This window comes from Pristiophorus japonicus, chromosome 12, assembly GCF_044704955.1.
Source record: "Pristiophorus japonicus isolate sPriJap1 chromosome 12, sPriJap1.hap1, whole genome shotgun sequence".
NCBI classification, from domain to species: Eukaryota; Metazoa; Chordata; class Chondrichthyes; family Pristiophoridae; genus Pristiophorus; species Pristiophorus japonicus.
In genome coordinates this window covers 34,306,321-34,321,254 of record NC_091988.1, presented here as the reverse complement: position 1 = coordinate 34,321,254, position 14,934 = coordinate 34,306,321, and the positions used below count along the sequence as shown (strand labels likewise).

The following is a 14,934-nucleotide window of genomic DNA, read 5'->3' as shown; positions in this document are numbered from 1 at the left end:
TGCCGATGCCTGGTTCGAATAGCAAGGGTAACTTGCTCAGCACCTGAGCACACGAGACGTCATCCACTGAAGATAGTGCTTTGATGTTGTTCCAATTCCATCAAATCTTTACTAGCCAGCTTCTGCCGAACAGCATTGGGCCATTGCCTGGAACAATCCACAATGATAGGTCATGCACAGCTCCATCATACGATACCTTCACTGCCGCACTTCCAATGACTGGTATGAGCTCTTTAGTGTAGGTACGCAGCTTTGCATTAATCGGGTTCAGTTTGGGCCTTTGTGCTTTATTGCCCCACAGTTTCTCGAAAGCCTTCTGGCTCATTATTGACTGACTCGCATCCGTGTCCAACTCCATGGATACTGGAACTCCATTTAATTTGATTTTCAGCAATATAGGAGGGCTCTTGGTGGTGAAGGTATGTACCCCCTACACTTCTTCCTCGGGTTGAGTTACCTGTGCTGCGTGATCCACGCCGGATCGATCATCCTCTGCCACGTGATATGTCGCAGCACGTTTGCACATTTGCTGGAGGTGCCCCATCGTTGCGCAGCCTTTGCACACGTAGTGCTTGAATCAACATTGATGGGCCCGGTGATTACCCCCGCAGCGCCAACACGGTGCTAATGGATTCACATTCACCCCCGATGGTGGACTCTGAGTCATCACAGGTCTTGCAGCCGCTGACGTATAGGCCTTGCCATATGCAGTTTGGCCTGCTAGCGACGTCATTTTATGCACAGTACTTGCCAGTGAGCTTCGATGTTGAGAATGTAAAGTCCTTACTCAATGGCACAAAACCCACACAAGGCACTTTCTATGGACAAGGTCACTCTATGACCTGAACCTTTATTCACAGGACCAAGAAGTGATGACCCTGCGTGGGACCTCCCTTTATATACCTGGATGACCAGGTAAGGAATGTCTCCCACAAGTTCACCCCCTGTGGTCAAGGTGTGCATTGCTTAAGTATATACAGTTTTGCAGTGGTGTTATATAAAGGTTACAAACATGACATCACCTCCCCCACAAAGTTTTATTGGGATCATAGGTTAAGTCTTTCAGGTGGTCTACGCTCCCTCGTGGAGCGCCGCAGTTGGGGCTCTGGTTGTTGAGCCTTGGCGTGAGTGTCTGTCACCTGTGGTGATTCCGGCCTGTCCGGGCTGACCGCCGGAACTGTGCATGCTGCTGAATGTTCTTGTTGCTCGTTCACTGGTGGTGGTGTGAGCACCATCTCATGATCTTCCTCGGGTTCCTCAGTGTCTATGCTCAACCTTTTTTTTCTTGGTCCAGATGCTTGCGGCATATCTGCCCATTGTTAAGTTTAACCACGATGACCCTGTTCCCCTCTTTGTCTATTACAGTACTCTCAAGCCATTTGGGCCCCACGGCGTGATTGAGGACAAATACGGGGTTATTTATTTCTATACATCTCCCCCTTGAATTTCGGTCATGGTACTCGTTTTGGGATTGGCGCTTGCCCTCAACTATGTCGGTCAGGACTGGGTGAATGAGGGACAACCGAGATTTGAGTGTTCGTTTCATAAGTAGCTCAGCGGGCGGGACCCCCGTGAATGAGTGCAGTCGGGACCTATAGGCCAGCAGGAGGCGTGATAGGCGGCATTGAAGGGAGGGTCCTTGAATCCGGAGCATGCCCTGTTTTATGATCTGGACCGCACATTCCGCCTGGCCATTGGAGGCCGGCTTGAACGGTGCTGTCCTGACATGGTTGATGCCATTACCTGACATGAACTCCCGGAATTCGTAGCTTGTGAATCATGGGCCATTATCACTAACAAGGATGTCCAGCAAGCCATGGGTCGCAAAGACCGTGTGCAGACTTTCCACCGTGGTGGATGTCGTACACGAATTCAAAATGATGCACTCGATCCATTTCGAGTACGCATCAACCACAATGAGAAACATTTTTCCCATGAACGGGCCCACGTAGTCTACGTGAATTACCCAGCTGGGCACACGTCGTGCACCTGCGAACACAGTGTTCTAGGTCTGAATCAATTCCTGGCCACCACACATGTGACTGGGCAATAGCCTTCATCAGCACGATGCCTGGGTGCTCGCTGTGGAGTTCCTTGATGAATGCTTCCCTGCCCTTCTGGGGCATGACTACCCGGCTGCCCGATAGTAGGCAGTCGGCTTGGATGGAGAGCTCATCCATTCGTCTGTGAAACGGTCTGACCTCCTCAGGGCATGCTCCGTGTGCGGGCGCCCGATCCCCAGTCAGGACACATTTCTTAATTAAGGATAGGAGGGGATCTTTGTTGGTCCAGATTTTGATCTGGCGGGCTGTGATGGGGGAGACTGCGCTGTCAAAGGCATCGACAGCCATGACCATCTCAGCGCTTTGCTCCGCTGCCCCCTCGGTGGTGGCCAGTGGAAGCCTGCTGAGTGCGTCAGCGCAATTTTCGGTGCCGGATAGTGTAGTCTTACGCAGCGAGCGTGAGAGCCCATCGCTGTATGCGAGCTGACGCATTGGCATTGACAGCCTTGCTGTCTGACAACAGGGATGTTAACGGCTTGTGGTCCATTTCTAATTCGAACCTCCTGCCAAAAAGGTACAGATGCATCTTTTTCACCCCATAGACACATGCGAGTGCTTCCTTCTCAACTATCCCATATCCCCGTTCAGCTTGAGAGAGCGACCTGGAGGCATAAGCCACAGGTGGTAGTTGGCCCTCAGTGTTACCCTGCTGCAACACGCACCCAACCCCATAGGACGATGCATCACATGTCAGAACCAATTTCTTACAGGGGTCGTACAGGGTCAACAACTTATTTGAACAAAGTAGGTTCTGCGCCCGATTGAAAGCCCGTTCCTGACAGTCCCCCCAAAACCAATCGCAACCCTTACGCAGAAGCACGTGTAGCGGCTCCAACAATGTGCTTAAGTTCGGCAGAAAGTTCCCGAAATAATTCAAGAATCCCAGAAATGATCGCAACTCCGATGTGTTGCAGGGCCTAGGCGCTTGTTGAATCGCCTCCGTTTTGGATTCGGTAGGCCGAATTCCATCTGCAGCAACCCTCCTGCCCAGGAACTCAGCCTCAGGAGCCAAAAACACACATTTAGACTTCTTGAGTCGCAGGCCTACCCGGGCCAATCAGCGTAGCACCTCCTCCAGGTTGCGGAGGTGTTCCTCGGTGTCACGACCGGTGATGAGGATGTCGTCCTGAAATACGATTGTTTCGGGAATGGATTTGAGCAGGTTTTCCATGTTTCTTTGAAAAATCGCGGCCGCTAACCGAATGCCAAACGGACACCTGTTGTAAACAAACAGTCCCTTGTGCGTGGTGATGGTGTTCAGTAGCTTAGACTCGCGGCCAGTTCTTGGGTCATGTAGGCTGAAGTGATGTCCAACTTGGTGAACAGCTTGCCGCCTGCCAGCCTGGCAAAAAGGTCCTCCGCTCTCAGGAGCAGGTATTGGTCTTGTCGGGACACCCGGTTGATAGTGGCCTTGTATTCACCACAGATCCTGACCGAGCCATCTGCTTTTAGGACGGGAACAATGGGGCTCGCCCAGTCGCTGAATTCAACGGGCGAGATGATGCCCTCTCTCAGCAACCGGTCCAACTCGCTTTCAATTTTCTCCCACATCACATACGGCACAGTCTGGCTTTGTGGTGCACTGGTCTGGCGTCTGAGGTGATGCGTATCACTACTTTGGTACCTTTGAACTTCCCGACGCCAGGTTGAAATAGTGATTCAAATTGCTGTAAGACCTGTGAGCATGAACTTCACTCCACAGATGACATGGCGTGCACATCCCCCCATTTCCAGTTCATCTCAGCTAACCAGCTCCTCCCCAACAGTGCGGGACCATTGCCCAGGATAATCCAGGGCAGCAGCCGGTTCACCGATCCATTCTGTGTGACCGCCAAAATTGCACTGTCTAGCACTGGAATGATTTCTTTGGTGTACGTCCGTAATTGCGTCTCAATGCGTTCTAGTTTGGGTCTGCTGGCTTTGAGTGGCCACAGCTTTTTGAATTGTTGAACACTCATGCGTGACTGGCTGGTCCCCGTGTCCAGCTCTATGCATACAGGGATGCCGTTTAATAGGACTTTCATCATCATAGGTGGCGTTTTGGTATATGAGCTGTGAATGTTTGCCACATGAAACCGCTGAACTTCAGCGTCCATTGATTTGCCCTAAGCGTCATCCTGCCTCGCAGACCCCGCATCTGGTTCATCCGCCTCGTATATTAGCCTGGTTACAGGCTTTCTGCACATTCTGGCTCAATGACCACTGAGGTTACAATTTCTGCAGACGAACTATTGAAACCTGCAAGTCCTGGCAGCATGTCTGCCCCCACAGCCCCAGCATGAACTGAGATTCCCATTGTTGTGAACAAAAGACCTGTTACAAGGCATTCCTCGCTGATTGTCCCTTTGACTGCTCTTGAGCACCCTGTTAGTGGGTGTCAATGGCCCCATCCCGGGCCGCATTGTCCACTGGGGTGGGGGGGGGGGCGTAAATGTCCGTTCAGCCTGCCATTGTCTCTGTTGGAGACTTACTCTTGGGTCTATTGCTTTCTGGGGTGTGTCGAACTGCCCTTGCCTGCCTGCGGGGCTCTGTGTCGCGTTTATGATATTGACTCCCTGATCCATTGCCACGTTGGAGGCAGAATTCCGCACGTATATTATCTTGGATTCCTCCTCCCACGCCATAAAAGTCTGAGCCACCAATGCCGCCGCTTCCAAGGTCAAGTCCTTGGTCTCAATTAGCTTTCTGAAAATCCCAGCATGACCGATGCCCTCAATAAAGAAATCCCTTAGCATCTCCCCCCTGCAGGCGTCTGTGAACTTACAGAGGCTGGCCAAGCGCCGGAGGTCCGCAACGAAATCCGGTATGCTCTGTCCTTCACGATGTCGGTGGGTATAGAATCTGTGTCAGGCCATGTGTATGCTGCTCACCAGTTTGAGGTGCTTACCGATTAGTTTGCTGAGCTCTTCAAAGGTTTTGTCTACCGGCTTCTTGGGTGCGAGCAGGTCTTTCATGAGCGCGTAAGTCTTAGGTCCACAGCTGGTCAGCAGATGAGCCCTTCGCTTGTCGGCCGCTGCGTCTCCCAGCCAGTCCTTCAAAAACTCTGCTGGAGCCTCTCAATGAAATCGGCCCAGTCCTCACCAACACAGTACCATTCATCTGTGTTGCCGGTGGCCATTCTCGTGGGTCGTTGATTCCTATATTTCTCGTCGCCAATGTAAAGTCCTTACACACTACCACAAATCCACATGAGGCACATTCTATGGACAAGGTCACTCTATGACATGAACCTTTATTCACAGGACCAAGAAGTGATGACCCTGCGTGGGACCTCCCTTTATCTATCTGGATGACCAGGTAAGGAATGTCTCCCACAAGTTCACTCTCTGTGGTCAAGGTGTGCATTGCTTAAGTATATACAGTATTGCAGTGGTGTTACATAGAGGTTACATACATGACAGAGAAGATATCTGTTTGGTGTTAACGTCCGTGCCCATGCATACCTGGGCGATCGCGATGGCCCTGCTCAGGTCTAGGGTTTCGGCAGCCAGCAGCTTTCGTAGAATGACCTCGTGGCTGATGCCCAGCATGAAAACGTCCCGCAGCATTTGTCCCAACGTAGCTCCAAAATCGCAAGGTCCCGTGAGGCGTCTCAGGTCGGCGACATAATCCGTCATGTCCTGGCCCCCGGAGCGATGGTGCGTGTAAAAACGATATCTGGCCATGAGGATACTCTCCTTCGGCTTGAGGTGGTCCCGAACCAGCGTGCACAACTCTGTATATTCCTTCTCCGTTGGTTTTGTCGGTGCGAGCAGATTCTTGATGAGGCCCTATGTTTTAGACCCACAGACAGTGAGGAGAACCGTCCTGCGCTTGGTCGCATTAGTGTTTCCTTCCAGCTCGTTGGCCACGAAGCACTGGTCGAGACGCTCGACAAAGGCTTCCCAATCATCACCCTCTACAAATCTCTCTAATATTCCAACGGCAGCCATAATTGCTTGAAGGTTCGTATTCTGTTACCCGTTGCCAATTGTAGTGTAGAGAAGAACTCCACGAGGCTGAGTACTGTGAACTAAACTTAGTGTGATCTTAGTCTTCTTTATTACAACTCCAGAGTGCCTAAAAAACATGGCAGCCAACCTTTTATACTGGCCCTGCACGTGTATGCAGGTGACCATTAGGACTCCCAACAGTCGCGCCCTCTGCTGGCAAGTATTACATAGTTACATATGCAACAGTCTGGGTGATCTGACACTGGGGATCGCAGTGACAATAGTTGAGACCATCAATTGCCGCAGGGCATTGCCAGCCTCGGTGTTCTCCCGGATCGCAGCAGCAATCTGCGACATGACCGCCGATTGTGTCGCAGATTGTGCGGCAATGTTGCCGGAAATGTTGCTGGAAATGCCACCTGGGCCTGGAGGAGTTCTTGACTGAGTTCGATACTCTCCCTCAACAGTTCCACCATATCCAGGTGTGCGACTGCCTGCCTTTCAGCAGACCGGCTTTGCCGACTCAACCTCAGAAGGGACCGCGTACGGGATTCAACCTGGGGGTACGTTGCTGCACATAGCTTGGACCCGCTGCCATGGATGGGACAAACCCAGTAAATGTAACTTCCTCCGAGGAACTTGTGGCCGCAGCTAAAAGATGTGCTGACTGCATCGCACCACCACCCCCTCCAGGCCCTCCACCCCCACCATCATCACCACCCTCACCATCCCCACCGGCTCCTCTACCCCCAACACCCCCACCACCCACTCCGCTCCCATCACTCCCTCCACCCCTTCCACCCCCATCACTCCCTCCACCCCCACCACCCACTCCACCCCCATCACTCCCTCCACCCCTTCCACCCCCTCCAGACCCTCTCCCCCCTCCCCCCTCCCCCCCCCCGCAACAGCTTCACGATCTTCCTCCTGTGGAGGGTCCTCAGCGCGGCCTTCCTCTTCCTCCTTGACCCACACATGATGGGCTGAGGTGGAGGCTTGCATAGGATGATGTGGTGCCTCAGAATCCTCATCTGCAAAACAGAAAACAACAGACGAGCGGTTAGCAGCAGGGGAGGGGGCAGGGTGACATGAGTAAGGTCACATAGCGCAGGCTTATTTGAAGGACCACCACTACTGCATTATATGCCGTCGAGAGACACTGCATCACATTACCCCAATCCAGCCCGGGGATTTTACAGGACTTACCGTCAGTGAACATCGGCTCAGCACCCGCATGGGTCGTTGACCTCCCGGAGACACCAACTAAACCAGCCACTCTCTCCTCCAGGTTTGTTAATGGCAGTGTCCGGGGCAGACCACCACCTGTGCGTCACTGCTCGCGGTGATTGTGGGATATTTGTGGAGTCTGAAGGTGCAGGAGTGTGGGCCATTATTGGTTAACCTTCACCCTCTCCCCCACCCGATCAATTCGCCCATCTCTCGGACTTACCTCAGCAGCGTCCAATATTGATTCGGCCCTGACAGACGAGCTACGTTTGGGCACCTGACTGGCTCCCGCTGCTCGCCTGGGTTATTATGATGAGGCCCAAGAATACTGCGCTGTTACAGTCACGCCTGGTTTGGGGCACTAATGGATTGAGGTTCTGTAGATTTTTACAGACAGGTGATGACGGGTAGATTGAACGTTTCACTTCATTATGATTCTAAATTTCTTTTTCATGCTATTGTAGTCATCAAGGCCTATGTTTTGACCAAATAAATAAGTGACTACTTTATAGCATTTTCTTTTTGCAACTTGTTATGACAAGATGGTTGACAGCTTTAACTGCTACCCAAATGTCTGTTGGGAGATTTGCAAATAACATTGGAGCCTGTTTTGTTAACTGTCTTCTATATAAATTTTAAATCATTTGCAAAATTAAGCCCCAAAGTGTGATTATATGTGTGGCAACTTATTTCCAATGTAATCCGGAATTAAATAAAGAGCAACAAGCCAAGCTTCAGACTTAGCCTAGTAATAGGAACTTTTTTCAACATCAACACACATTAAGGATATTAAATTGAAATATAGTACAACAAAGGGATTTTGGTTAATCTAATGAGTTATCCTTTTCAAGATGATGTGCTAATGATGTCAAGAAGCCTGGAAGCCTGATATATTTTTGTGCAGTTCAAAGCTAAAAGTTCAGCTTTGAAGCTTCCACGTTTTGCCACCCCGATTTCCATCTCCTGGCCCTGATCCTGCTTCCCTTAACTGTGATTTAAATCCACCAAATGTCAGCCAAATCTTTGAAGCATAATTATTCCACATAGTGGAGGCTTTGAAGATATGAAAATACAGCTGTCACTCAGCTGGAAAGTGGTGATGAATTATAAAAGAACTGTATAAATTGTGTATAAATACTGTTGGAATTCATTGGAACAATTGACTAGTATTATTTTGCTATCAAGCCATCTTAGAGATGATGCCAGGAAGGATGTTACACCAATGAAGTTTGACATGAAGGTACAGTTCACTATATACAAAATGATGGTATCCTTGCAATTTTTGAGGCCTATGGCATTTAGTGCTATTTACAGTAACAGACACGATTGCAGTGTACCTCAGAACATGGGCAGTGCCATAACATAGAGGGATACAAGTGCAATCCCCCACTTTGCTGTGTTCCTTCCTATCCCAGCTGAGCAGTATAGTTTGTTTTCCAGTGGCGGGAGGGAAAATCTGTTAGTGTTTCCACCTGGCAACTGTTTATATACTTCTTGGCAACCAGTCAAGAACTACATTGGCAGAGGCTTGGGAGCAGACTTCCTACACAGCGTTGTTATTTCTGATGCTGATGTTCTATTTGATTTCAATGTGCTATTTTTTGTTGAACTGATGCGTAAAATAGAATCCCTTGACAGGATTATTTCATTTGAGAGGCTGTGAGAGTATCCATGTATGTTATGTACGCGCCAGCCTTGGCTCAGTGTTAGCAGTCTTCCCTCTGAGTCAGTAGGTCATGGGTTCAAGCCCAGCTCCAGAGACTTGAGCACATAATCCAGACTGACATGTCAATGCAGTACTGAGGGAGTGCTGCACTGTCGAAGGTGTCAACTTTAACCGTTGTTGTTTGTGTAACCTTGCTGTGTGCAGATTGGCTGTTGTATTTCCCTACTTTACAACCGTGACCACACTTCAAAATGACTTCATTGGCTGTGAAGCGCTTTAGGACATCCTGAGGTCATAAAAGGCACAATATAAATACAAGCCCATTCATTTCATTTTGATTACCTGTCAAAAAAAAAACAAATCATAAAAAATTTACTGTAGAAGTTAATAAAATCTGTTTATTGTAAAACGAATCTACATCAAACTGGCATAAGTAGCAAAGTCATTTCTATATCCTTTAACATGGGAACCGAAGAAAGAAGGACCTTGTCAAATTTACAGAAGCTGGCTCCACTAAGTGCAATAAATAGAATAAACTAAAAATAAATTATTCAAGCTACTGAAATTTTGTGAGATATATAGGTACCTTGAGCCCAAACTTGGTGGAAGCTAAGTTCCGTCCAAGTACCGCCCAAAGGATCGCCAAGATACCTGACGGTACTTTGGGTGGGAATTTCATTAAAAAGTCCTTGAAAGACCGCACGGTGGCAAAAAAGGGACTTACGCCATGAATCTGGGCGGCAGTGGGCGGGAGTTCCCAATCTCAGCAGCAAATGCAATCCTAACCAAAGTACCGATGAGGATTGAGTCGGGCCCACAGAGCGGGTAGCACATAAAAATAATAATTTACACAAAAACAAAACACTGGAAAATCTTCAGGGGACCCCATCCACAAAAATCGCTGAAAAAAAAAAATAAAAGAAGTTCACTAACCTTTTTTTTGCAGGTCTTCATACTTACCGTTGGGGTTAGACCTGCCTCCACACAGCGGTCCTTCCTCCTGCTGCTGCCGACTCCCGCCCGGAGGAACCTGCCAGATCGGAGGGCGGGAAGACACTTACACGTCTTGCGCATTAGCAGCCGTCAGCAGGTGGTTCCCAGCAGTCCTCCCCTCCCGCCGGCGAGAGGCCCAGTGAAAACTGGCACCAAGGGGAGACCGCCCAAAAAACTCGGTGGCCGTCTGCGACAGCGGGCGGTAAGGCCACCAAGTTCGGGCCCCTAATCTCTGTTTCACCGAATATGCTTTATATTCAGATTCCTTTATGTAAGTCCAGTATCAATATCATCAAAACTAATTATAAAACTGGCAAATTCAGTAATATTGAATAAGAATTGCAGGAGACCTGTGATCAGTAGCGAGCCAGTATGATTATTTGCAATCCCTTCTTCATTACAGCTGTATGTGCATCCCGTTATTGCCAGAAGGGATCCATTGCTATTTTTGCACTCCCTTTTGCATTATTATTAATATATCACTGCTTTTGATGAATGAAACAAATTGTTCATCCATATAATTTTTATTAATACATATTGCAATTGAATATATTTCCAGTTTATTGCTAATTCCTTTAATTGTTCATCACAATAATGCATTGAAAGGCATATTCATCAATATTACATTAAAATAAACATTGTTCACTAATAGCTATATAGTGAGGCCTGTTGCTAATGTGATGATGTCATAATGGGTCATTCCTTGTTGAGAAGCTCATAATCAACCTACATATATTTTATTACAAATGTGGATTTGTGTCTATTTTGGCCATCTGATTGGCCTGCTCAGTCTTTGCTGCCTTCAGTGAACTGATTGATCTGTGAAGATCATATGGCCCATGCCTTATTAACTTTCCTAACAATTTGATTGGTCTGTGTGAATCATGACCCGCAAGCCCCCATTCATATGGTGATCTGATTGGTCTATAGAAACCATTGCTAATTTCCTTTCTTCCAGTAGCTCTTACTCATTTTTTTTATTCATTCGTGGGATGCGGGCGTCGCTTGCAAGGCCAGCATTTATTGCCCATCCCTAATTGCCCTCAAGAAATTAGTGGTGAACCGTTGCATCTGCGTGGTGAAGGTACTCCCACAGTGCTGTTAGGGAGGGAGTTCCAAGATTTTGACCCAGTGACGATAAAGCAACAGCGATTTACTTCAAGTCAGGATGGTATGTGACTTGGAGGAGAACTTGGAGGTGGTGGTGTTCCTATGCGCCTGCTGCCCTTGTCCTTCTAGGTGACAGAGGTCGCGGGTTTGGTAGATGCTGCCAAAGAAACCTTGGTGAGTTGCTGAAGTGCATCTTGTAGATGGTACACACTGCAGCCAAAGTGCACCAGTGATGGAGAGAGTGAATGTTTAAGGTGATGGATAGGGTGCCGATTAAGCGGGCTACTTTATCCTGGATGGCATCGAGCTTCTTGAGTGTTGTTGAAGCTGCACTCATCCAGGCAAGTGGAGAGTTTTCTATCACACCCCTGACTTGTGCCTTGTAGATGGTGGAATGGTTTTGGGGAGTCATGAGGTGAGACACTCACTGCAGAATACTCAGCCTCTGACCTGCTCTTATAGCCACAGTATTTATGTGGCTGGTCCAGTTAAGTTTCTGGTCAGTGGTGATCCCCAGGATATTGATGGTGGGAGATTCGGCGATGGTAATGCCGTTGAATGTCAAGGGGCGGTGGTTCGACTCTCGCTTGTTGGAGATAGTCATTGTGTGGCATGAATGTTACTTGACGCTTATCAGCCCAAGCCTGAATGTCGTCCAGGTCTGCATGCAGGTATGGACTGCTCCATTATCTGAGGAGTTGAAAATAACACTGAAAACTATGCAGTCATCAGCGAACATCCCCACTTCTAACCTTATGATGGAGGGAAGGTCATTGATGAAGCAGCTGACGATTGTTGGGCCTAGGACACTATCCTCACCTGGTTCCAGCCTCTGCCACTTTAATCTCATTGCTCTGGGATGACAGTTTGTCCTCCAGGGATCTTCGTCACTGTTTCACTATTCATGGTCTCCCAACCTCTCTAATTATCTTTTCTTTATCAGTAAAACATTTGAATACAGTACTCAGCTCCATCTGTTGGCTATAAGCTACGGGAAGGCTGGGATCTTGGCCTACTGGTTCTTTTGCTTTTGATCTGATTTGCTAGCTTCCGTCAAACCAAGCCTCTGACTTTCACCCTCCTTCAAACTGTAACTCCTTGGTTTGGCATCATGCTCTGCCCACTCTCCTTCCTTCTCAGCAGTAATTCTGGCCCCAGCTTTCCACTCGCCTCACTCAGACAGGCCCATCTTGTGCTCCATTTCTATTCCCAGCCTTAACATACTCTTCACCCCTACGTACTCCAGAGCCTGGAGTGAGAATCAATAGGAAATGAAGCATGGATGTATATGATCTTGAGTGCAGAGGCAGACCTGCGTGGCTTACGAACAGAGCCAGTGCACTCAAAGAAGGCTTGGCTAGGCAGGGAAAGCTCCCCTGAAGTCCCACACAGCTTACCCTCTGACCCACAGTAACACAATTTTTCCATAAATGGAACAACCTTAAATTAAGATGCAATGCTTACACCTGCTATTTTCCATTTGCCTGTGCAGCAAGGCAGTAACTGAAAGCCAGGAAGGAAAAATGAGAGTTATCCTCTGATTGAGGGCTGCTATGCATGTGCAACACTTCTTTATTACAGGTGCAACACATGTGCAAATGTATTCATTTTTAGTAGAATGTGCAGAAACTTATTTTACCTGTGAAAAAACAAGTACATACTATTTATTTATGTGCATTTTTTTATAGGTGAACATTGTCACAGGAGATCCACTTGTATGGTTGAATTCTGATAGAAACCTAGAAACATAGAAAATAGGTGCAGGAGTAGGCCATTTGGCTCTTCGAGCCTGCACCACCATTCAATAAGATCATGGCTGATCACTCCCTCAGTACCCCTTTCCTGCTTTCTCTCCATACCCCTTGATCCCCTTATCTGTAAGGGCCATATCTAACTCCCTCTTGAATATATCCAATTAACTGGCATCAACAACTCTCTGCGGCAGGGAATACCACAGGTTAACAACTCTGAGTGAAGAAGTTTCTCCTCATCTCAGTCCTAAATGGCCTACTCCTTATCCTAAGACTGTGTTTCCTGGTTCTGGACTTCCCCAACATCGGGAACATTCTACCTGCATCTCATAAGTATATTTGCCAATATATTTTATACTTGAAACAGAGCTTCTATATTATTGGATTGAATAGGAATAGTATACTGTAATTCTATGCTTGAATGTGTTAGCTTCTGCTGTAGACTATTTCTATTTACTAAGCTTTGATTCATGAATCTACTGCAGCATAGGTTAATGGCAAAACATTTGAAAATTTACTTTTACTGAACCTGTAGTTGGAATTATCTGAAACGTGAGCTTGATATTTATGTGTATTGATCTACACTTAACAACGTGGCATCTGTGCAGGTCAAATATTGTAATTATTATTGGTGTCAATTACAGGCACACATTGCACTAGTCGCTTGCAAGTATGATAAGTGAACCTTTGCATCTGAAATCTTGCAATTGTTACTTATTTTGTAACATGTTGTGAGCGGTTGAAGTAGTTAAATCTTTTTAATTCATGTACATCTGAGAGAGAACACAAAGGGGTTAACTTAAAGAGGAGAAATCCTGGAAGGATTATATATTCATTCAAGAAGGGAAGGGAAGTCTGTTAATAAAAAGGTTTACACTTCTTTGTAAATAGAGAGGCTCTTTACTGCCGATAAGCCCTTTGTAGAAATGTTGTGAAAAGAAGGAAAGCTGTTTGTTTAATGGTTTCTTATGTCTAGCGTGAAACCCAATCTCTAGCCCAATGGATCAATCTTTTTGTTTGATTCTTGTAGGTGAGCTTAAGTTTGATCATTTAGTTTCTGGAATGTTTTATTATTTCTACTAACTTGGTTCAGAATATTATACTTTCTATCTCTAAATATGTAGAACGCATGGATATAAATGTAAGACATCATTTAATACCTGTGACTGGTTTGCCAAGAAAACGCCTATTCTCTGACTGTTTTGGTTCAATACTTGTAACATATATGCTATTCAATGAAATGACATCAATGGCAAGTAAAATTTAATTTTAATCAAACCTGTGCCTAATTGAGGTAGAGAAAAAGAGAGACCACGGGGAAGAAATTAATAAACGCTGAGAAATGGCACACAATATCCTTTAGAGATGGCTGGATTTGTATTGGAAAGTCCAATTACCTAGTTCCCCTTGTGACACAAGCCTCACTACAATGGAATTGGATTCAAAATAATTCAATAAACATAAGAATAAACTTTTACTGCACTACCTATTGGAGTTGCATGTAGTGGTGAATGTTTAAGGAAATGATACTCATCTCATGATAAATCTACAGTTAAATAACGTGTTCTTTTGTTTTTGTTGTAGGTCATTTGTGATCCAGCAGATTCCAAGCAGTAACCTCTTTATGGTCGTTGTAGATGCCAGCTGTGAATGCACTATTGGACCAATTACAATGGAGCGTACAGAAATAATGTATATCCTTTAAAGTAGTCAATGGATGTTATCTGTTTTTAAAAATTCTTGATTTTGTGAATGCAAGTTTTCCAGTCAGCAGAAATATTATATCAAATGTATAATAAAAACATCTCAAAATATTATCTATATCGATACGTCCATTGCATATGTAACTTGGCAGCAGTCATGACTTATTTTGGAAGACATTCAAGCAGGAATGGATCAATCCTCTATTTGTTTCATGTCTGTTTATTCTGTTTCATTTAAATTTAATTAGTGAGTAATTATTTTTCTCCTGTGTGGATACAGCTCCATTTGTACTATGTTTTAGGAATTTCAAAATCACTTTGGAGCAGATTTTCCTGTTTCTCTGCCCATGACTATTGGATTACCCGGGTGCAGAAAATACCAAACAAATCATGCAGGGAGGACCTGACACAGCCCACCCAGGCTTTCCAGCATGTGCCTAGGAGTCCTGCTCTACTGCACTTCTGGCAGTGGAGCACAGGCCCCAGAAT

General features: G+C 46.6%; 1 protein-coding gene across 1 annotated transcript in view; it reads left to right on the top strand.

Moving 5' to 3' along the window:
* Positions 1-14,447, top strand: part of cacna2d3a (calcium channel, voltage-dependent, alpha 2/delta subunit 3a) — a 1,147,786-nt gene extending 1,133,339 nt beyond the window's left edge. The window contains exon 35 of the mRNA XM_070894764.1: positions 14,327-14,447. Coding sequence (XP_070750865.1) covers positions 14,327-14,447 — 121 coding nt within the window. The remainder of the gene's footprint in view (positions 1-14,326) is intronic.
* The last annotated feature ends 487 nt before the right edge of the window (positions 14,448-14,934 follow it).